General features: G+C 52.0%; 7 protein-coding genes across 7 annotated transcripts; 3 read left to right on the top strand and 4 right to left on the bottom strand.

The window, feature by feature from the left end:
• Positions 1 to 1,451: 1,451 nt before the first annotated feature.
• On the top strand, positions 1,452 to 2,699 carry GCG54_00003903 (uncharacterized protein; the record flags this gene model as incomplete). Its single annotated transcript, XM_045403963.1, has 3 exons — positions 1,452 to 1,764; positions 2,423 to 2,487; positions 2,544 to 2,699. The coding sequence occupies 3 exons, from the start codon at positions 1,452 to 1,454 to the stop codon at positions 2,697 to 2,699; spliced, it is 534 nt and encodes a 177-aa protein (XP_045257163.1).
• Positions 2,700 to 4,849: 2,150 nt separating this feature from the next.
• Positions 4,850 to 6,238, bottom strand: GCG54_00003902 (putative epoxide hydrolase; the record flags this gene model as incomplete). Its single annotated transcript, XM_045403962.1, has 3 exons — positions 4,850 to 5,017; positions 5,074 to 5,891; positions 5,998 to 6,238. 3 exons carry the CDS (start codon positions 6,236 to 6,238, stop codon positions 4,850 to 4,852), a joined length of 1,227 nt encoding a protein of 408 aa, XP_045257162.1.
• Positions 6,239 to 7,230: 992 nt separating this feature from the next.
• Positions 7,231 to 8,495, top strand: GCG54_00003901 (Protein TOXD; the record flags this gene model as incomplete). Its single annotated transcript, XM_045403961.1, has 5 exons — positions 7,231 to 7,402; positions 7,432 to 7,566; positions 7,615 to 7,824; positions 7,881 to 8,248; positions 8,310 to 8,495. The coding sequence occupies 5 exons, from the start codon at positions 7,231 to 7,233 to the stop codon at positions 8,493 to 8,495; spliced, it is 1,071 nt and encodes a 356-aa protein (XP_045257161.1).
• A 255-nt stretch (positions 8,496 to 8,750) lies between these two features.
• GCG54_00003900 (uncharacterized protein) lies at positions 8,751 to 11,335 on the bottom strand (the record flags this gene model as incomplete). The annotated part of the gene is made up of 3 exons (XM_045403960.1): positions 8,751 to 11,049; positions 11,131 to 11,206; positions 11,278 to 11,335. 3 exons carry the CDS (start codon positions 11,333 to 11,335, stop codon positions 8,751 to 8,753), a joined length of 2,433 nt encoding a protein of 810 aa, XP_045257160.1.
• A 1,989-nt stretch (positions 11,336 to 13,324) lies between these two features.
• On the bottom strand, positions 13,325 to 13,830 carry GCG54_00003899 (Guanyl-specific ribonuclease F1; the record flags this gene model as incomplete). The annotated part of the gene is made up of 2 exons (XM_045403959.1): positions 13,325 to 13,437; positions 13,554 to 13,830. 2 exons carry the CDS (start codon positions 13,828 to 13,830, stop codon positions 13,325 to 13,327), a joined length of 390 nt encoding a protein of 129 aa, XP_045257159.1.
• Positions 13,831 to 15,668: 1,838 nt separating this feature from the next.
• GCG54_00003898 (NmrA-like family domain-containing protein 1) lies at positions 15,669 to 16,700 on the bottom strand (the record flags this gene model as incomplete). The annotated part of the gene is made up of 1 exon (XM_045403958.1): positions 15,669 to 16,700. The coding sequence occupies one exon, from the start codon at positions 16,698 to 16,700 to the stop codon at positions 15,669 to 15,671; it is 1,032 nt and encodes a 343-aa protein (XP_045257158.1).
• Positions 16,701 to 17,669: 969 nt separating this feature from the next.
• Positions 17,670 to 20,885, top strand: GCG54_00003897 (Protein HIR1; the record flags this gene model as incomplete). The annotated part of the gene is made up of 3 exons (XM_045403957.1): positions 17,670 to 17,997; positions 18,060 to 20,741; positions 20,797 to 20,885. 3 exons carry the CDS (start codon positions 17,670 to 17,672, stop codon positions 20,883 to 20,885), a joined length of 3,099 nt encoding a protein of 1,032 aa, XP_045257157.1.
• Between the last annotated feature and the right edge of the window lie 211 nt (positions 20,886 to 21,096).

Raw genomic sequence — 21,096 nt, 5'->3', positions numbered from 1 at the left:
TACTTTAGTTAACTATTAGAGCTATTTACTCTAAAGAACTTATATTAAACCCCCTAATATATTTTTATATTACTTAGAGTTATATAAAACCTATACTAAGTAGATATATAAAGCTATATTATAAGTCTCTTCTTCTATTCCTTAGTAATATTATTTTAATCTCTTATAAGATTTATTAATTAATTAGTATAGAGATAAAGTAACTAACTAAGTTAGTAATACCTCTATAAGTAAATTAACTACTATAGAGGTATTAGATATACACCTTATATCTCTATTATATAGTTATATATTTAAATACTACTATAACTATAATAATTAATAGTAATTAAGGTATTAGCGATAGGTTTAATACGTTTTACGTGTGATATAGTAAAATACACGTTATAGTATAAAATTAGCTTTTTTTTATGTTTTTGTATAAGCGGGGAAAAAAAGGGGGGGCGGACGCTGTTAACGTAATAGACTGTAGCTTGGATATTGGGTAAATTAGCTTTTGAGGCGGCAGCGGCTGACTTGATGCATAAGAACCCCTGTTCATATTTGGAGACCAGTAACGCAATCACGCACCAATCGCGTTTCCGTGTAACCAAAGACAACGTGGAATACAGAATATGAGATATGATTAGGTATTGAACGAAAGATTTGTTGGTCGTAAGCACATTGCAAGTATTTTGATGTTCATACCATGGTCTAGACTATAGGTACAGGTCAGGCAATAACTCCTCGCCTTGGGAAAGGGACCAGAACACTTCTTTTCTTTTTATTCGTTTTCTACCTGCCGATGGACCCCAGCTTGCGAATTGAATTTGATAAACCCCTTGTTTGCGCGCCCAAAATGTTGTCGAAGACCGTCGCAAGCCCCTTGCAGGACAATCTCGGCCTTCGAGGGGCTGCTATTGCACGACTCGGGCAACCTGACCGTCACCATGGAATAACTCATCGTCGGATATCATTCCTCGATGAATTGGAATTTTCCCAATCTCTTGTGCATTAATTGACTGGGTTCATTATTAAGATACACCAGCTTCCACAACTTTCAGAGATGTATGGAGATAACAGCGTCGCTAACATGAACTTTGTAAGCCGTGCAGTCCTCTATATACCCGTACCATCAAACTGACAGCATCAAGCATCTCTTTCTCAAGCTTCCGGTCGAGCTTCGCGTAATGATCTGGCGTTTAAGCCTTCCGAGGACCCGAGTCGTATCAATTCGATGTAGCACAACCTCTCTCTTCGAAACGAACGATTCAAGCTGGGGGACCTCGCCAGCAATGATACCAGCCAACTTACACACCTGCCGCGAGTCGAGGCAAGAGGCTATGCGATACTATAACTTGCGTTTCGGGGTAGCTGGTCCCCCCAAGATATTTTTCGATCCTCGAATAGACATACTGCACTTCGGTCCGGCGAAGGGATTCATGGCATCATCCGCGCATTATTTTACTGCCATGTCTCTGTGCAATCCGACGGACTTAGGTGCCGTCAGATACTTAGCGATCGACGACTCCATACTGGGCAATAGCACAGTCAAAGGCGCTGCCTCTAATTTGGCTGCGCGAGCCATCCGACAACTTGCAATGCGCATGCCGGAGCTGAAGGGGCTGGTGTTCGTGCGAAACCAAGCTACTTCTATTACCATCAAAGAGGCGGAAGATCATTGCATAGAACTTCAAAGACTGATTGATAGCGCTATGGGCGAGGTTTCTAGCGAGTTTACGGACTGGGAAGCTCCTCCGTGGTGTACGGCAAAGGTGGCATCAGGTACAAATGCTGCGAGAGGTCAGACGTAAAAGATTCTAGACAATAAAACCGAATCAGCTATAAAGAATTTGCATCGTGTTGGGCTCCGGTGATTCAATACCTCCGAGTCGTCACTTGAAGTCCATGCATATTCCTGAAAGCAGCGTTGAGCCACAGTTGTCCGAGTGTCGAGAACACTATCCCGCCAGATTCGTGGGGTGGTCTTCGTGCGAATGCAAACAGAGTACGTAGGCCTGAATCGTTTTCAGCTGTCATTATCAACCATGTGTTTGTGTATGAGCTCAGCTTCAGCTTTGATGTACCCATGGACGGGTATGCCTAGTTCCGACAGCGTGATATAAAGGTGAAGTGAGCTTCCAGCTGGACTGTATTCCTGCATCAATACCGACCACCACTTATTTCGAGGCTGCTTTTACCCTACAAAATATGTCTCTTGTTCACATCAGACCCAGACCAGAGCCTAACGGACCAGTCATCAGAGAATTATTTCATTCCGGAGCTGCGGCGTTTATACGACGAATACTTCGGCAATGCGCTGCTCAATCATACCGGGAGTTTTTGATTGACATCTTGGCGGCGCTTTCACCTGAATCTGTGCGGAGAATTTCTCTGTTCTGGCAGAGGATTGGGTATAGTCACAAGGACTGTATCTACCTAGACGTTCGCAACAAGCTCTGGAAAAGAGATAACTTTGCCGAGATGGTGAGAACAGAGGCTGCTATTGTAAGTCTGCCAATTTGATAGGGTGGCATAAGAATATCGCTAATAAACAGTCTTAGATGCACATGTGGTTTGTTATTGCGGTCCTGGCAAGCGGTGATGGTGATGGCATGGAGCCTGTTGACGCCGTTGTGCTTGACCTTGCACGACGCAGTTATTTGGAAGCTCAGGAGACATTTCGACAGGCTGGTTTCTGGCTTTCGAAGTCACGATGAGTATCCATGGATGCTGGTGGTTCCTCGTGGTTCACCTTCCACGTCATTTGTGCTCATTGGCATGGTCGTTCTTTGCCATCATTACCTTTCAAGGCTTTGTAAAATAAACTGTTGATCTGATGTACTGTTCTACAATCCAGGATGGATTTCACTTCACCAGATCAAATCCATGGAATCTGGCGTAGAGCTGAGCATGCCCCTTTACGCACACGGGGAAAACAAGAGATGGGGAAAGATGCGGGCAGCACCATGCGTTGACCACATCCCCCTCCGCCTAGGGTGGCATCATCAACCGACGCAATGTCTCAGCTCGAATGTTACAAGGATCCATGCGAGGCCCTGTTGGGCTGGTAGTGTCTGCCCAATTACCCATCATCCTAGCGCTACGCAAAACAAGCTCCAGCCGCCCTTCCACGCGGCGTTCAAGGTTCGGTCGAGAACGGCATGCCAATTCTACTAATTCGTCGCAGGTTGACCATAGCGTGGCGTACGTAGAGTTCGGGATCCTTTCACCGACTTCCACTCCCTTGCTCATGGTCGCTAATCGGCATGGGGCATTGGCATTCGAAATTGTACGACATGTCGCCGCCAGAAAGCTGCATATGCCCAATCTTAGGATCGCAGAAGTCCCAGTTTCGTTCTTATCAGGAGCTTAGTACACAGCTCAGTGCAGCTTCAGCCGGTTAAAGGATCAGATATATAAGGCTTGCGGTGTTTGAGGTAGGACGCAAATGTACGGCGTGGAGAACCTGGTGCAAGATCCCAACTCAGCAGCGACACGCTATTCTGCACTCACAACATGAACCATTATCAACGATACCGAAGAATGACCGACGATGAAGAGAGAGCTTCCAGCCGCTTGTACCCGGCTGTCAGAGACGAGCTTTGCGAACGCTCAGGGGTGTACACGTTCCAGGAAGGATCAAACATTGTCATCAAGCTGGCAGAAAATATTACAATGCCAAAGCAAAGATTTTTCAGAATCGTTGCAGAGTACAAAAGGTTGAGAGCTCTTCGGCACAGTACCAGTCGCTGCCCAAAACATTCGGCATTTCGATCCTCTCCGCTGAACCCACACAATGACACCACCTGACAACAACTCGAGGACAAACACCATGAGCAACTACGAGGAAGGGCTGCTGTAACGATGCTACTTTTACTCATTGGAATGCGGTTGCAGCCTCCTTGTTGGATGTGGGTCTGCACCAGCAGGACAGCTGCAACCTGACGTTTTCGGAGATATTATTCGTGTGGTGTGGCAAGAAGTCTTAGCAATCTCGGCAGATTCAACAAGTTTCCAGTTGGCGTTGACTGACACAACCTTTCATCCCTGGAATAAAGACCGCCTCAGTACATTACTAGCCATACACAAATGATCATCTACAATTTCGTCCCTCCATCTGTTCGCTTGTTTGCGGTTCAAGAAAGGCTTGCGCTTCACGCCCGCAAGCTCTCGCTCAAGTAGACACGAACAGAGGTATACGGGGCGCATGCCGGTTTGGCAGGATGATCACTACGGAGCGGGGCTTCCAATGCTACCTTAATCCCCGAACACGGGATTAGGCCGGGTTCCCCGGCACGGGCATGTCAAGGGTCGGTCCAACCGGCTCCTAATGATTCCCTCTGTCCGCTGCAGGTGAGACGCACGTCAATGTACGGCACGATGTCTCAACGTCTGTGCATACGTCCGTAATTGTGGAACATTTGCATTTCTGTCACGACATCCCGTGAACGGAGGTAGTCTGTTTACGGTCTTACCGCAGCATGCTTCCACTGAGAATGGGGCCGCGAGGATCTCGCACTCGGACTTGGGACGGCAGCAGTCAGCTTCAGCTCTAGCTAGGAGTTTCGGAACAACTTTCATGCTCGTTCTCATTCACTGCTTCTTCCCCTGTTCCGAGTCAAGTCGAAGGCAAAATGATCGGACCGAACTCCCGAGGGTCTGATCTGTGCTGGCGCCAGCATGAGACGGAGTCTCGCACGATTGCAAACTATTTAAACAATTTCTGAGATCCATGGATATAATTCCACCTTCTGGTTCATGTCGATCCTATATCAACCTCTAGTCATACCCCGCTCGGTAGCTAGATAATACTACGGACCTTCGCCTATTAATCCCGTGCATCTCAAATGCCATTTCCACCCTAAAGTCATTTTCTATTTTTGGCTAGAACCTTTCTCATTTCTTTGGAAGACAGGAACTTCCGGATATCATTGACCATGTCATCGGGACATTCAAGAGCTGGAAAATGGCCGCCACGTTCATGCTGGCGCCAAAAGGTGATATTCGCAAGTTGCTTAGCCCAATCCTTTGGGCACTACAGACGCAGAGTTAGCGAAGTAAACACAACACATTTGTCTGAATTGTACTGACTGGCAGGGTCTCTCCGGGAAAGATGCTCACGCCCGTGAGAACCTTGAGATGCCCGTCAAAGGCCTTATCAGCTTCCCGCTTATGTCCAAACGCCTCTCTGAAGAAGCGCAAACCTGGGGTTGCCCCTTGGATCCAGTGCATCATGACCAAGTTGATGACGTCGTCGTTGCTCAACGCTTCGGGTACATCTACCCAAGATTGAAGCTTCTCCACGAACCACGCCAGCAGACCAATGGGGGAGTCGCCGAGTGCAAAGCCCAAAGTCTGAGGCCGTGTTTCCTGCATGTCGATGTATGCGCTCTGGTCTCTGTGAAAGACACTGCGAGTCCTCAAAAGCCTCTTTTCGTACTTCGAGTAGAGTACCCTAGACATATGCAAGCGAAAATAAGCAAAGGGCGCAGCACCGAAAGTTGGAGTGGGGGCCGGGAACGTATTGAAATGTTGCGCTCGTACAACACTAGGGTGCTGAATTGCGATCCAGCGAGTGATGAAAGCGCCAAGATCACCTCCCTGAGTTACGAACCAGGGGTAGTTCAAGACGTCAGTCATTAGGACTCTGAACGCACGAGCGACCACTGCAGGGCCGACTCCCGACCTCAAAGGGGCAGGTGAGAAGCCAAACCCAGGTATGGATGGCACAATAACGTGGAATGATGGGCAATTTTCGTTTTCGGGATCGGTCGTAGTCAACTTCTCAATGATCCTGCTAGCTTCAAGAAAGGATCCTGGCCAGCCGTGAACAAATAAGAGCGGGATGGCGTCCGGGTTGGGCGACTTAGTGTGGGTATAGTGCAGTGTGACCAGGCCATAATCAGGAACTTGAATTTTGACAAGGAAATGATTGAACGTATTGTTTATTCGCTCCTATGGCTAGTTAGCCTCAAAATTATGAAGAGAACGTGACAGAGGTGAGCCGTGGGGAACCTGCCTCTTGGTCTTTCCAGTTGTACTCATTTCTCCAATATTCCGCCAGTTCCCGAATGCGGGCGACCTTTGCACCTTGAGACCAGTCATCATCAGCGAAATCCGTTTGCTCTTCGGGAAATCTGCAGTGGAGAAGCTTCTGCTCCGTGACTTTCAGAAGCTCTGAATCGATAGTGACGGAAAAGGCAGTCGGATGGTTTAGCTCGAGTTGACAGTCTTCGACAGGAAGCTTGGGCAACATCATGCCCCGACCAGCTGCTCAGTCGCCGCTTCTATGGTTTTGGTTCCAGAATTGTAAGAATATTGCTCGATTTGGAAGGTGGGTGAGTTGGAATAGGTAGAGACTCCAAATAACTCCCCGGGACAGAAATGCGCAGCTAGACAAAGGGAACGTACCATTTACTCCGAAGATCCGAATGCAAGGTTCTGGGGGATCAAACTATCAATGCATGAATCAATGTCACTGTCAACAACCTGTAGCGCTGACGATACTTCTGTTGTTCCCGCGTTTCGGTCTGCTCTATTCCCTTCGCATTGAGTTGGCTTGCCGTTGTCCCGCATAATCGACCAGCCGACCCAATGACGGCCACAATTCGGAGTTGCCAATGAGACGAATACGTTCAGACAGAATCTGGCGCCACCTAGCACCGTAGGGAAATGAGAGATTCATGCACTACACTTGGTGCATCCTTAGTAATCGCCCTCTGGAAAAAAAGGATGAACCACTTCAGCTGAAGAAAAGGAAATCGTTCGCTGACGGACATGGTATGCACCGGGCAACGTCACCTGATCTATCAGACTGTGATTGGAACCCTTCAAAGACTCGACCATCATCCAGACGATGTTCGTCTTTTTACTGGACCTGGCGCTTGCGCTTGCACTTGCACCTCCACCTCCAGAATCCGGTCCCCACTCGACCGATCGGGCCCTGCCGGCCGGCATCCGACCCCACTCCGGCTTGTATGTTTGGCTCTTGGTGTCGACCGGCCCGCAAATTGCCATCCGGCCGAGACCGATTTGTAATGTTTTCAGCCATCAACCCCGCAGCAACAAGACACGCGATTATCCAGCCTTCATGACGTATTTCTGATGAGCAAGAACGGACTACGCACCTTGAGGGTGTGATATATACCGGACCAACGTCCGTCTACTATCTCTCCATAGCCACCTCACCCATTTCCCTTCACTCTCCATTGTCATCGATAGGTTGTCTTTTTGTCAAATTATCCAAACATGAGTGGAAAAGAATGTCAAGCGCTTGTGGTTGAGGTGCCTAACGGTAAACCATCGTTGGTCAGGAAGTCAATCCCGATTCCCCAGCCGGCATCTAACCAGGCTCTTGTGAAAATCTCACACATCGCACAGAACCCTACAGACGGCAAGTATATGACCCAAATCTTAGAAAGTGATGCGTAATTCTCACATCGGCTCTAGTCCAGTCTTTTGACGGGAATGCCTTTGGCGATGGTGCGGTCCTCGGGTGCGACTTTGTCGGAACAGTCGAAGAGACAGGTGATCAAGTGAACAAGCTCAACAAGGGCGACATCATCGCTGGGCTGATTTGGGGAGGTATGTTGCCTTGGAAGCGTGATACAGACAACTCTGACTTTGTAATAGGAGAAATCAAAGGCGTCGGAGGGTACAGCGAGTACACTGTGGCCGACAACGACATCAGCTTCCGGGTCCCGAAGAACATCAGTCTCGAGGAGGCGGCCACATTGCCGCTTGCTTCCATGACATCATGGCTCGCATTGTTCTCCAAGGATTGTCTTGCGATTCCTCGAGACGGAGGGAAAGATATCTGTGTCCTTATCTGGGGCGGCAGTTGTGAGTTTATTTATCCTTAATATCGGTACAGGCGTGCTCTAACTAATGAAAAATAGCGAGCGTGGGACTTTACGCAATTCAGATTGCCGCGCTTCACGGGTTCAAGGTCATCACAACGTGTAGTCCACGCCACTTCGATCTCGTCAAGGACCTCGGTGCGAAGCATGCCTTCGATTACCACGACGATAATGTTGTCGAGTCTATCAAGCAAGCGGCACCTGGTCTTAAGTACGTCTTCGACACCATCGGCAACAAGTCCTCGTCAGGCTTGGCGTCTCGAGCAATTGATGAGAGAGGCGGCCTTTGCACTGTAAGACCCGGAAAGGCGAACACTGAGGATGTCACCAAGCAAACTAAGGTGACCGATGTGCTTGTCTGGACTGCATTTTTGAAGGACCATCGCTACGGCAGTTTCCATTGGCCGGTAAGTCGTCCTTGTTACATACATATAGAGTCGCATTTCTTTCAGTAACTGACCAAGATAGGCGGATGAGGCGGACCACAAGCTTGGGACTGAGTTCTTCGAGCAGCTTCCGGGTTGGGTCGAGGAAGGCAAGATTAAACCGAATAAGCCCAAGGTCATTCCTGGTGGCCTCGACGGAGTTCACAAAGGATTCCAGGAGTATCGTGATGGCAATATCTCAGCCACGAAGCTCGTGTATAAGATTTGAACTATTGCTGATGGCATGAGGGGCATCACACTCGGCATGTGTATTTCGACCCAACACTGATCTGAAGAATTTCTTTTTGGAAATCCCTGGTTACATGCAGACCGTTTTTTTAGGAAGCACATTCAACTACCTATGAATAAAGCTGCCGAAAATGAAACCGAAACTGGAAGACAAGGAGCAGCATCGTAGTGAAATTTGGTCCCAGAAGGTTGCGGCTGCTAGAGCCAAGAAAGTTGAGAAACTGAAAAGCCATAATCATTCTGCCCTCCTCTCGCCTACCATCAATCCTACTTTCACCTCCTCAGCTGGTGTGTCTGCTCGGTGCTGTGTAAGGCTCTTATCCCCCGCCACAGCAGCTTTCTGGGGCGTGTGATCCAGGAGGACTATCTTGCTCCCGTTTGCGCTGCTCCATTTCTTGCTCGACATGGCAAGATCACTGTCCTCAGGGTACAGAATTGTTGTGAGAATTCTGCCAACAGTCAGTTGCTGAAGACGACGTCGAAGAACATTGATAGTCGATGATTGAGAGATGGAAGTCACGATCAGGACGAGCATGATCGACAACATGACCAGCAGTAGAAGGAAAGCCGGGATTCCGAACGCGTAGTGATACTTAATCCTCCGTCCGAACACCTGGACAGAGATGCTGACGGCCTCGTCTGGTACGTCGTTGATGGAACCCAGTGCTCCCTTTGTTCCAACCACCGCTGACGCCGCAAGATCGGTCCAAAGGAGCTTTATGACTTCTGATATGCGGGTCGCATTAACAGAAAGCGATTGCCACCGTTCGAAGATGGGCATGTTCGACGCGCCTGCCAGATCGAAGGGCCACTCCTTACCGAGAGCTCCTCTGTCAGGACTGTAAGGCAAGAGGAGTTTCATCACGCTTGATGGAAAGTCGCTACCGGGTAGGTTGTACGTTGTGGACCCAAGAGAGGGTTCAAGCTGGCTGAATGAAAGCGAGTCGGAATATCCTGGGATGTGAAACTCCGGCTGCCTGACGGTTGAGACATTAGGGCGAGAAGCGTACTCAGGTGAGATTATACCCCAGATAGGACTGATGCCATCCATACTGAGGCCCGAATCTTCCATGCCCCAAAGGGGGTACTCCTGGGGACTGCTGTAGTTCTTTGGCCTGATGGACGTGACCTTGAGACTGCTGAGCCCATCAGTGCCGTTGACGGTAAAGGTGACTGTCTTTACTATTGCCCGCACAGCCGCAGCGCAAGAGTGAAGGGGAGAAGACCATTTGCTGTGGTTCTCATACACAGCCAGCTTGCTACCTCCATCAACCCTCTGTGGCACACCTCGAAGCAGGCCGCATCCAACGTAAATGTGTGAGATGTTGGCGAGATCTGCGTTCCCGGCGCCGCTGCAAAGTATCTCAACATCTGAGAAGTTTTTGTCATCAACGCCGAATGGATTTGACCAGTTTGCAGCTGGGTTTGCACCAATAGTAAAATGGTTGAGATCCAGGTAACTGCCGAATCTGCCGAGCCCGAGCCCTCGGTAGTTGGTAAGAACGTTTACATCGAGCGGGAACTCTTTACCCAGGTGGGAGTCAACGTATGACCATGCCTTCCTGCCGACAGTTTTGTTACTCGTCGCCGTCACGTTCAAATATGCCATAGTCCAAAAGTTATTGAGCCAGGCTCCTTTGTAGGCTCTTCCATCCAAGTCTGGATTTGCCTGTGTGTTCTCACTGTTGTAGAATGGGTACGTGCGGTTGATGTTTACGAACCCCCCGCGGTCGGTGAGCCTGAGTTTGTCAATGCTCGGAGAAGGGACGGTGTAATTGACTTCGAAGTCGAGCGTCAAGTTCAGCCCAACGCAACTCGAGATTGGCTCAACGAACAGCAGGTCTTCAGACCAGCTAGCCCCTTGATCGATGTTGGTGGGTATGGTGTGGTTCCGGAAACCGATGCCACCGTTAGCCGCGTCAACAATCAAGCCTTCAACGACCTTGATGCTCGGATCCATGATGTGGCTCTCTAGTTGACGGTATGCGCCGACAGCAACCTCGGTGCCGTTATCGACGAAGGCCCGTCTGCTGGTTGTAAGCTGCCGCCATTCAATGTCGAAAAAGTTTGAGATGGTTGTGCGGCCTCTTGTTCCGCTGGAGAATATCTCCTTCGCGATGGGGTGGATCTTGGAATCGATGCCGAAGGGCATGGTGAAGTTCAGGGTGCGGTTGCTTCCGCTGACAATGACGCTGCTCCCAGAGTAAGGGCAGGGTGCCGGCCCTTGATCCAGCAGGCTGTGACCCCAGCTACAAGTACGAGAAAAGTTGTGAAGCCCTCTCTGCGATGTAGCTGCGCCGAAAGACCCGCTGTCTTTGACATACGAGAAGGATCCGAGCCTACTCCCGAGTGTATCGATCTCTTCATAAAGGCCCAGCGGAGTAACAACACCGGCGATGGCGATGAGGACCGCAATGATAGGGACGGCCCAGGAAACGAGAGAGATCCTGAGTCGGGCACCATGGCTTTGGACGGAGTCGGACTGGAGGATGGTGGGCCACCATGTTCGCTGGAGAACACGGCTGGCAATGTTCCTGTATCGATGCTCATTAGTAAGCATTAAGTATTGGGGTACAGAAGGTAGGTAGCTACCATGAGGAATGGAACAGACTTACCAAGTAGCCACGGTCTCTGTGTCTCGGAGGAAACCCGCTAATATCAGAGCGATCGCTGTCGGGCAAAAGATCTGAGCTACAGATCAGGGTCAATACTTGACTACAACCCGCCACTATGGTGGATGGACCGAATCAAACAGTTCTTACCGACAACAATAGCAGCTGCAATGAAACCAGCAACATATCCAACAGTGATTTCATTCATGTCGAAAGCGGGAAACGACTGACAAGTAGAAAAAGTGGACGGCTGTGAAAATGTCGGTGTAAAGAACAGCTCCAAGTAGGACAGAACACCGCGTAACACAAAAGGACCATTGGCGACGGAGGCGGATAACGCAGCTAAATGTCCAACGGCCCAGATACCTTATTTTTAAGCTTCTTCTTTCTGCCCTATCATGCCAAGAACGCCTCATTCTCGCGAGACGCCTAGCCTGATCATGATTATCAGGGATTTGTCGTTCAAGACGCAGCCCTGATTGGGTCAACTCCAGGCAACCTGCAAGCTAGTGCAAATTTGCGCCCATTGCGATGGCGAGATTATTCGAGCTGAAATTTTAGCCCTGCTTTTCATTCGTCATGCTCCTCGACCCTGGCTATTTCACCAATTGCTGGGGGCTGCAAGCGGGGGAATAGACCCCCGTTTCTGACATTTCTATGCTAGACACCCCATCCCTGCCAAGAATGGTATGGAAGCAAGAAGTTTGGATTGTGGCAGTCTTGACGGATTGTAATTGAAGGGCGCACTTCGCTCAGCGGCGCACTGTCTCAGACCGTGACCTTTAGAAAACGTGATGCATTTTTCACCATTTTGCCAGGTATCTGTAACGGCAATGGCTTTGTGTACCATCGAAACTCTGATAGTCTTGCCCCGAACTTCGCGCAGTGTATCTGGTTCTCGAGTTTGTATTCTAGGCTTCGGCTTTCTTTGCAGCGCTGTATATAAACAAGTCGTATCACACACTACACACCTTAGTACAGCATATACGCTTGAACGTAAAGAACATGTACGTATAATGTGCAAAATGGCAAACAATAGCGAGGCTCGGGCGCCGCATCGGAGTCTTATCTCGCTGACTGCTGGATCAGGCTAGTACACCGGCGTATCGGGGCTGACCACTTCGCAGTTGATCAGAGCTGGAGATGGAGATTCTTCAGGTCAGCAATTAACTTTGGAAATAAAGAAGAAGAAAACAATCTAATACATGCCCAGTAAAGCAAACAAATCGTCCAGTAAGAGGAAACAATATGAGAAAACTCAGTCAAAGCACTTTTGCTGGTTTTCGGGTCGGTGAGAAGATTGCAGTGCTCAGACTATGAGGTATATATGGTACGCATGTCTTCCAGAGAAGATAGACAAGCAAGGTTCAACTGTTGAATTTGCCCCTTGCTGGTTGATTTGGACCGCTATTAGTAAATCAACCAAGCGTCATGGTCGTAAGTGGTGAAAACTTAGGTAGGCAAACATGGACGGCACGCTGCATTGTTCATGGAACCATTCCTGGTGAATCCTTTACTTATGGCATCATGAATCCATTCTGTATCACAAGTTGAACGGGACACGCTCAGTTGCATAGTGTCAGTTACGCCTGTCAGAGTTAGTTGTAATACACACATTGCAGTATTGCACGATCATCGGGTGAACTATTTGGCGAACACCTCTTATGAATGAGGCAATCTTTGGAAAGTCTCATCTCTTCCAGTTAGGCGGTTAGCAAGGCAAGAACAGCATGAAGCTGGACATACGCCTACGTCTTTCAAACGGATATTCTTGTCCTATGATGACCATCTAGGATTACTACCCGGCCCCCTTTGGATTGCCACGTGTCAACCTCTCTTCCGAATAGCAACTTAGATGGGCTTGCTCCAATGACGGTATCAATGTTACCAAATCTCAAGGCGGCCGATGTGTAGCACATGAGCATACCTACCAATCTACAGACGAATGTACTGACTAGACCCGAATCGATTGACAGCATTCAATCAGTCGTCTCAGAAATCTCAGGTCACAGGATTCATCACGCACTTGAGCTAAGCAAGTTAAGAAAAACCACGACGCCGACAATGGGTAGGTAACGACGCAGCGAACGTCCATATGTTCAATTTTGAATCAAAATATGTTCATAATCCATAAAACCCCCTTTCACTTTCCCTGCAACCCCCAATCCCTCGTAGGATCTCAGATACCTTTGCGCATCTAAGAAGTGCCAGAGCAGCCGACGAAGTTGTTGCCGCTGGCACCGGTGTGGGTGATCTGGCCGGCCTGTCCGCAGCTGGCGTTGATAACGACACGGTCGGCGCCGGGGGAGCCTTATTGCACTCGTCAGTCGTGGTCAAACATAACACAGATGACGCATTCCGCGGCAACACAGCCCAAGCCAAGGAACCGCGCAGCACAACAAGGCACAGAAAGTAACAAGACTCACCTCCGGTGTAGACGCCGCTGGTCTTGATGGGGAACTCGTACCACGGGCCGCTGACGTCGAAGTCGAAGCCCTCGTAGTTGTTGTAGCGGTGGGGGTAGGTGGAGGAGCCGGCGACGGTGCCGGCCTTGACGTGCGTGCAGGCGGCGTTGGAGGCGGCGTTGACCTGGGCGGTAGAGTAGGTGGTGCTGCCGCAGGTGGTGGAGCGCTTCTCGATGGCCGCGGGGACGGCCGAGACGGCGAGGGCGAAGAGGGAGACGAGGACGACGGGGAGCTGCATCTTGACGGCGGGCGGGAGTTCCGAGTAGAGACTGAGAGTGAGTGTGTGAGACTGGCCTGAAGAGAGAGAGGGGTCTTCAACCAGACATCGCGGGGTGGACCGTCTTTATACACGAATTTCACAATGGGGGACTTTTTGGACTTTCCGAGGGAGACGAGTGGTGTACACGAACGTTGTTCCCCGTCACAGATGCAACGCACAATCACCGGTTTCCCCCCTCCTCCACCCAGCTGACGGAGCTGGGCAGACAGCACATGAGCGGCGGCGCTGGGCGGAGGGGCGCGGCGATGATTGGGGTTGCGTTGCGCTGTCAGCGCCGGGTTTCCCTGTCGCGTTGTCGATCGCCGGTCACTCAAAGCGGAAGGTGTGTTGTAAGGATCTTATCGCATGGCCAGGAACGCGGCCGTGGTTGGTCGAAACCGCAAGCGACATAACCCAGCAAATAGCGGAAAATAGAAGCTAAAAAGCCAAATCACTCCTTACTGAACTGCCCTCTGCTTCTCCGTCTTCATTGGTGGCTTGGGCACGGGGTGGAGGATGTCGTGCGCTAGTCAGGCCGCATCTACCGAACGGCATTGCAACGCCAACTCTCGTTCCTCCTGGGGCCAGAGAGTGAGACAGGAGGGCGCCGTCGACGGCCCGGTGAGGAAGTCTCTCCCGTGTCTCCCGTGAATCCCGTCCCACCCACGCAGCGCGAATCCCCGCACTGGAGGAGGTCCCCTTTGGCGCCCTGCGCACCCTGTGCACCCTGCGGCCACCTCCGATCCACCGGGGGGTCCTTATTTCTTAAGCAGCTGTCGAAATGGGTTTAAGCCCGGCGGTGGTGGAGTCCGCAGGGACGCTGCGATTGTCGGGCTGTCCCTATCATTCTGCCCACGAGGGCCCTGGGTTTGTTGTGAGCCGGGAAAACTTGGCTTTTAAGCGCGCTTTGGAGCTTGGGTGATTTCCTTGGCTTGGCTGTGAGAGGCTGACATGATTTTACCTTCTGAATAGGGTTACAAGCGTGGATGCCATGTGGGTGCGTTCGTCTCATGGACTCGGAATCGGCAGAGGCTGGAGTGGGGAAGAAGCGAGAGAGGAAGGGGACTCGGCTTCTTTGGTGACGATTTCTTGGCTTTTTCGTGGTGGATCTCTGTTCAACGGTACGCGAAAGCGACCGCTTTATCGCCGTGTTGGATAAGGAGCATGGGAATTGGAGTCACAAAACAGGCGTTTGTGTTTTTGGTGATTGAAACATTGCGATGGTTGTATGCCCTGCTGAAAAAGGACATGCCCGAGAGCGCTGGTTATTAGTGCTGCATGGGCATGTGCCGCTCACCCGATGCCTGGCAAGCACCCAAAAACTTATTTCAATCCTCAAAAATCAACACCGGAGACGTCCGCTCGTCGTTCGCCAATGTTAAGCTTCTTAGCTTGCATGTGACAGTTTTGACTGCTCGCTGTTTGTTCTGCCCGCATCGGATCAAGTGCTGGATTGGGCATAGCATCCCTGAGACAAATGAGGTGTTTCGCTTGTGGCGGGGGAGGCCAACATCATCAACGCCGGATCTCTGAGCATCTGGGAAGGTGGTAGTTATCCTGATCCCTTCGACTCGCAGAGTATGTGGCAGACGATATCACGAAGTGGCTTGATTGTGCGTGTAGCACAAGCATGGGCAATCATGATAGCTGACCGGCGAGCGGCGAGCTCCTTAGCTGTGAAGACCAGAGATAGCTGGACGAGGAGAAAGGATGTTGAATTGAGAGACACGGGGTTGGCGAAGGCCAAGTGCGAAGAACGTCTATCAAAATGGAGGAGATATGCGGTGAGACCGGTTGAGGTCGACCTCCTACACAGCTTAGGCAGATGCAAACACAGGACTCCAATCTTGCTCCTCCAACCACCTGGAAAGACTTGGGGGCTCAACCTTGACCTTCAGATCAGAAGGCCAAGTCAGCTTGTCTTTCCATCCGTCAACCTTCTCACCAAAGAAACCGTATTCATCCACGAATAGGTGAGTCTGGGGAACTTCCAAGCCCAAAGGGTCACCAGCAGCTAATTCGTCCACGCTCTTCTGAACATAACCGAAATCTCGACCAGTGATGCGCGCAAGAGCGCCTGCCGTCTGAAAGCGCGACTGGTACTCGTCGTACGCGGCAAGGATGGTCCCAGCCGGCTCGTCGACGATCAGGGCCCTGACGAACGGGCCCGTGCTCTTCGGCGCATCGATGAACGGCACGGGGACGTCGCCCGATGTGGGGCCGTCGAACTCGGCCCGCCTAGTCTCGGGGTTCCAGCGCGGGACAAAATAGGAGTTCGGAAGAATGTTGGAGTTGTAGTGCCCGACCAGAATTTGGGACGTCTTGGACCACAGGGCAGGGTAGGTCTGCTGGATGTGCTTGACGATGTTCCACTTGCCGTCGTAGTGGTGCACATGCCTAAGCTTCCCGTGGCTCAGCTCGTTGACACCGGGCAGGTTGCTGAAGACGAAGCGCTCAAGGGTGGGGATGTCTGCAGCAGCGGCAGCGAGGTTGTGGCCCCTTTGCTCCTCAGTCTCTTGAGCGACGACGGCGGGGTGAACGCCTTTCTCTTGCGCTTTCTGGGCGAGGGCTGGATCTTGGATGACGCTCCAGAAGTCTGTGACGGCAAAGATGGCAGTTGCGTCTTTGAAGGCTGCGCGCAAGTCCGTGATGGAGTCGAGAGAGCCAGAAACCAACTCCGCGCCGAGGTTGGCCAGCTCAGTGGCGGCAGGAGACGAGATGTTGCGGGTGACTCCACGAACATGCCACTCAGATGCCAGCGATTTGTCGTTGAGAAAAGTTCGAACAACAGAGCCGCCCTGGTTACCAGTAGCGCCCAGGACGACGAGGATCTTCTTGGAAACAGACATGATGAGGTTTCTGTAGAGGATGATGTGAGATATTGGGGAAATTCTATTGAGAGACTGTAAATACGATGATGATGCCGAGGATATGGAGCCAAGCTTGATGTAGTCGGCTTGTCCCAGCTATTATATCTGCATCTTGAAATCACGCAAGTCTGGCAGGAGTACACGATTTCGGAATCCTCTTGGCTAGTCAACGCCCCTTGGCGGAGAAATGCGAGGCGTCCACATGGCGTTGAGTGCCCGCATAGCGTTTGGATTGATGCAGATTACGAATGAGAGAGTAGTCGCGGAGTTTGTCAGCATCAGCATGGCGGACTTCCGTGGCTGACGCCGTGGAAGCTGTTGTTGAACATGATGGAGGAATGCAGACGCCGGTTTGTAGCTAATTAGCCCCTCGACGTGGGATAATTCGACACGGAAAAGGGCAAAAAGCGGGCTGACATCTCGCCGGCGGCGACTGGCTTGGCGGGATAAGAGATTATGTCAGCAACAACCGGCATATCTGATATTCCGACCCGAGCATTTGCCGGACCACCTTACGTAATGCATCCGAGCTTGATGCACAGCTCGATGGCCCGTGTCCCAGCATTACATCAGCTGCCATCTTTCTTCCCTTGAGCTAGGGTGGAGTTTCGCAGCGGCAGCAGCACCAAAAGAAAGTCGCTGGGCGCAATTGGATGCGGCCCATTTAGCGTAACGGAGAACCTGAAGCTTGGGACTGTGACGCGAAGCAGGGCGTCAGGGCTCCGCAAAACGCGTTTTCTTTGGATGCCAATCAAGCCCCAATTTCCTCTGCGCCTTGTGCTTGCCTCAATTAATTAATTGTCCTCAACACCACAACCGCCCACCCATCGCCGCGTGTCACGACGACGACGACAATCGCATAGACACCCACCGCCCACGTTACCATCGGTCGTTCGCACTCTCTCAGCGGTTGCCAATCCACCCCTAAATGCCCTCGGGCCGTTCGCGATGCGCGTCATCAAGCCAACATGGCTGAGCCATAGCGGCGAGCAGAAGGACTTCGAGGTCTACAGCTGTCACGTCTCCGCCGACGGTAAGCGCCTCGCGACTGCGGGCGGTGATGGACATGTGCGCGTCTGGTCGACCGAGGCCATCTACGGCGATGCCATTGAAGGCTCCGAGAAGAAGCCGCGACAGCTCTGCCACATGAGCCACCACCTGGGCACCATTCACTCCGTCCGCTTCTCGCCAAACGGTCGCTACCTTGCTTCCGGCGCCGACGACAAGCTCATCTGCGTCTACCACCTCGACAAGAGCCCACCCGTGGCTTCTTTCGGTAATGCGCCCTCCTCCATTGCGATGCGTCCCGCTGTTTGCAGCTCTAACATTGTCCTCCAGGTCTGGGCTCCGAGCCTCCCCCGGTCGAGAATTGGAAGACATACAAGCGTCTAGTCGGCCACGAGAACGACGTTCAGGACCTCGCCTGGTCTTTCGACTCGTCCATACTGGTCTCAGTCGGTCTTGACTCCAAGATTGTCGTGTGGTCGGGCCACAGCTTCGAGAGGCTCAAGACAATCACCGTCCACTCCAGTCACGTCAAGGGAATCACCTTCGATCCTGCGAACAAGTTCTTCGCGACTGCCTCCGACGACCGAACCATCAAGATCTTCCGATTCACTCCTCCCGCACCGAATGCGACACAACATGACATGGTCAACAACTTCGTGCTCGAGACGACGATCAGCGCACCCTTTAAGAGCTCGCCGTTGACGACGTACTTCCGCAGATGCTCTTGGTCTCCCGACGGCAATCACATTGCGGCGCCAAACGCCGTGAACGGTCCAGTCAGCTCCGTGGCCATAATAGAGCGCACGCGATGGGACAGTGAGATCAACCTCATCGGCCACGAGGGCCCGACCGAAGTCTGCATGTTCTCCCCTCGCCTGTTCCATACGGAAAACCCAGCCGACAATCCTGACAACAACGGCCTTGTTACGGTCATCGCATCAGCTGGTCAGGACAAGACGTTGAGCATATGGAACACCAACACTAGTAGGCCGGTTGTCATCCTCCAGGACGTCGCCGGAAAGTCAATATCGGATCTGGCCTGGTCCCCTGACGGCGGAACAATTTTTGCTTCAAGTCTTGACGGCTCTGTGGTTGGGATCCAGTTTGACCGCGGAGAGCTCGGATGGGTTGCCAATGCGGAGGAGAACGACAAGGCGCTGCAAAAATACGGGGCGTCGAGGAAGGGTATGGGTATTGCGGAAGATATCGAAAATCTCAACCTGGAAAATCAGAGCAAGGCCGGCGAGTCCAGGGCTGCCGAGTCGCGAATGGGTGCTCTCATGGGTGATGGTCCATCGAAAGACGCAGCACCTACGACGAACGGAACAAAGCCTGGCGGTTCGGCGACGGGCACGTCAACACCGAAGCCAACCAACGGCAACGTCGAGGCCGAGAAGGAAAAGGAGAAGCCGGCAGAAGAGCCCGCAGACAAGTCGGCGGAGAGGGTCAAGGAGCTCAAGTCGCGGGTGACTGTTGGCAAGGACGGGAGAAAACGTGTGGCGCCTCTTCTGGTGTCTGCGTCAGGCACCGGTCAATCATCCCTCCCTCAGACACAACTGGTCGGATCTACCTCTTCGAAGGCAGCACAAAACGATGCCCCGCAAACGATCTTGGATCTCGACAGGCCCTTTGAAGGTCTTCCCAAGGGAGGAGTCGCCGCCATGCTCCTGGGTAACAAGCGGAAGGTAGCGGCAATTGAAGGCGAGGAAGAGGAAGAACACGCGTCGAAGCGTCAGGCAACGACGGGTCCCACGGCGGTTGTGCTCAACGGTGTGGATGGAGCTGAGCCAGCTTCCGTCGTGCCAGCATTACATGGAGTTGTACCTACACCCGAGTACCTCCGTCCAGCGGTGCTCAACCCATCAATCGCCTTTGCGCAGATTCGCCTCGCTGTTCCCAAAGTCAGAGCACAGATCGTACGTCCCCTGGAGCGGGGCGTTTTGCTGCCCGAGAGTAGCACCGATGAGGCGTCCAAGGTACCGGAGAACATCATCCTCGAAGCTCGGAACCCAGTTCAGATTAGGGACCCATCTCACATTTCAGCGACGAAGCGTGGCACACTGCTGTGGCAGGATTATCTTCCCAGAGCCGTCATCTTGGTCACTGGCAACAAGACTTTCTGGGCGGCAGCTTGCGAGGACGGAAGTGTCTTCACCTGGACGCCCGCCGGTCGTCGGCTGATGAACCCAATCATCATGGAGTCTCAGCCGGTCATCCTCGACTGTCGCCACAATTACCTCCTGTGCATCAACGCTGTTGGATTATGTCACGTCTGGGATGTGCAGAGGCAAGCAGCCATCCACCCACCAGTGTCTCTCGGCCCGGTCCTCGAGCTTGCTACCACCACGCTGAACCTCAACTCCACGACACCAGGCCCTGGCATCACGTCGGCGCAGTTGAACTCGGCCGGACACATCGTTGTCACCCTTACCAACGGAGATGGCTATTACTATACCCGTGACATGTACTGCTGGCAGAGAGTCAGCGAGGCCTGGTGGGCTGTCGGCTCTCAATATTGGAACAGCAACGACTCCGCTATTAGTGCCCTTCAGTCAACCGCCGTCGGCCCCGTCACCCCCGCCAAGCCGAAGGACGCCGACACCGCAAACGTCTCTGCCGGTATCATCCCGTACCTCGAGCGTCACACTACCAACGAATTTCTGCTCAAGGGCCGCGCATACACCTTGCAGCGGATTGTTAAGATGCTGCTCTCCAAGGATGGCTTCGAAGGCTTTGAGTCGACGGTCAGCATTGCCCATCTCGAGAACCGCATCGCCGCCGCCCTGCAACTTGATGCGAGGGACGAATTCCGTCTGTATCTCTTCATGTACGCCAAGCGCATCGGTGCTGAGGGCGACCGCGGCAAGGTCGAGGAACTCCTCAACAGTCTCATCGGCGGCATTCTCAGGGACAAGGACGAGAAAAAGACGGGGCGGGGTTGGTTCAGCAAGGAGGAGGATATCTGTGGCTGGGACCGGAAAGAGCTGCTGAAGGGCGTCGTCATGATTCTCGGTATGTCTTGTCACTATTGTGCCTTCCAACAACGTTTACTAACACATCATCACAGGAAAATTCCGCGAACTTCAACGACTGACGATCCAGTACGCCCGTCTTCTCGACCTGAACCTCGAGAGCGATGGTATGGACATCGAGTAAGAGGGGACCACGGCAGAAGCACGGAAAACTCATATCCTTCCCGCTGTATTAATGACGAGAACCAATTGTTGTATAGTATACCTGACATGATGAGAGAAAAGGGGTCGCCGAATGGGCGCGGTCGCTGGGAGGAAGGTTTTTGGAGTCGGCGTACGCTTTGTGTAGGATGGGTTCGTTTTGTTGGGGGAAACTGGACGAGGAAGAGAACTGA

Source organism: Colletotrichum gloeosporioides, assembly GCF_011800055.1.
Source record: "Colletotrichum gloeosporioides strain Lc1 chromosome Unknown consensus_103, whole genome shotgun sequence".
Taxonomy (NCBI): Eukaryota; Fungi; Ascomycota; class Sordariomycetes; order Glomerellales; family Glomerellaceae; genus Colletotrichum; species Colletotrichum gloeosporioides.
The sequence above is the reverse complement of the archived record's forward strand: the minus strand, read 5'-3'. Positions and strand labels throughout refer to the sequence as shown.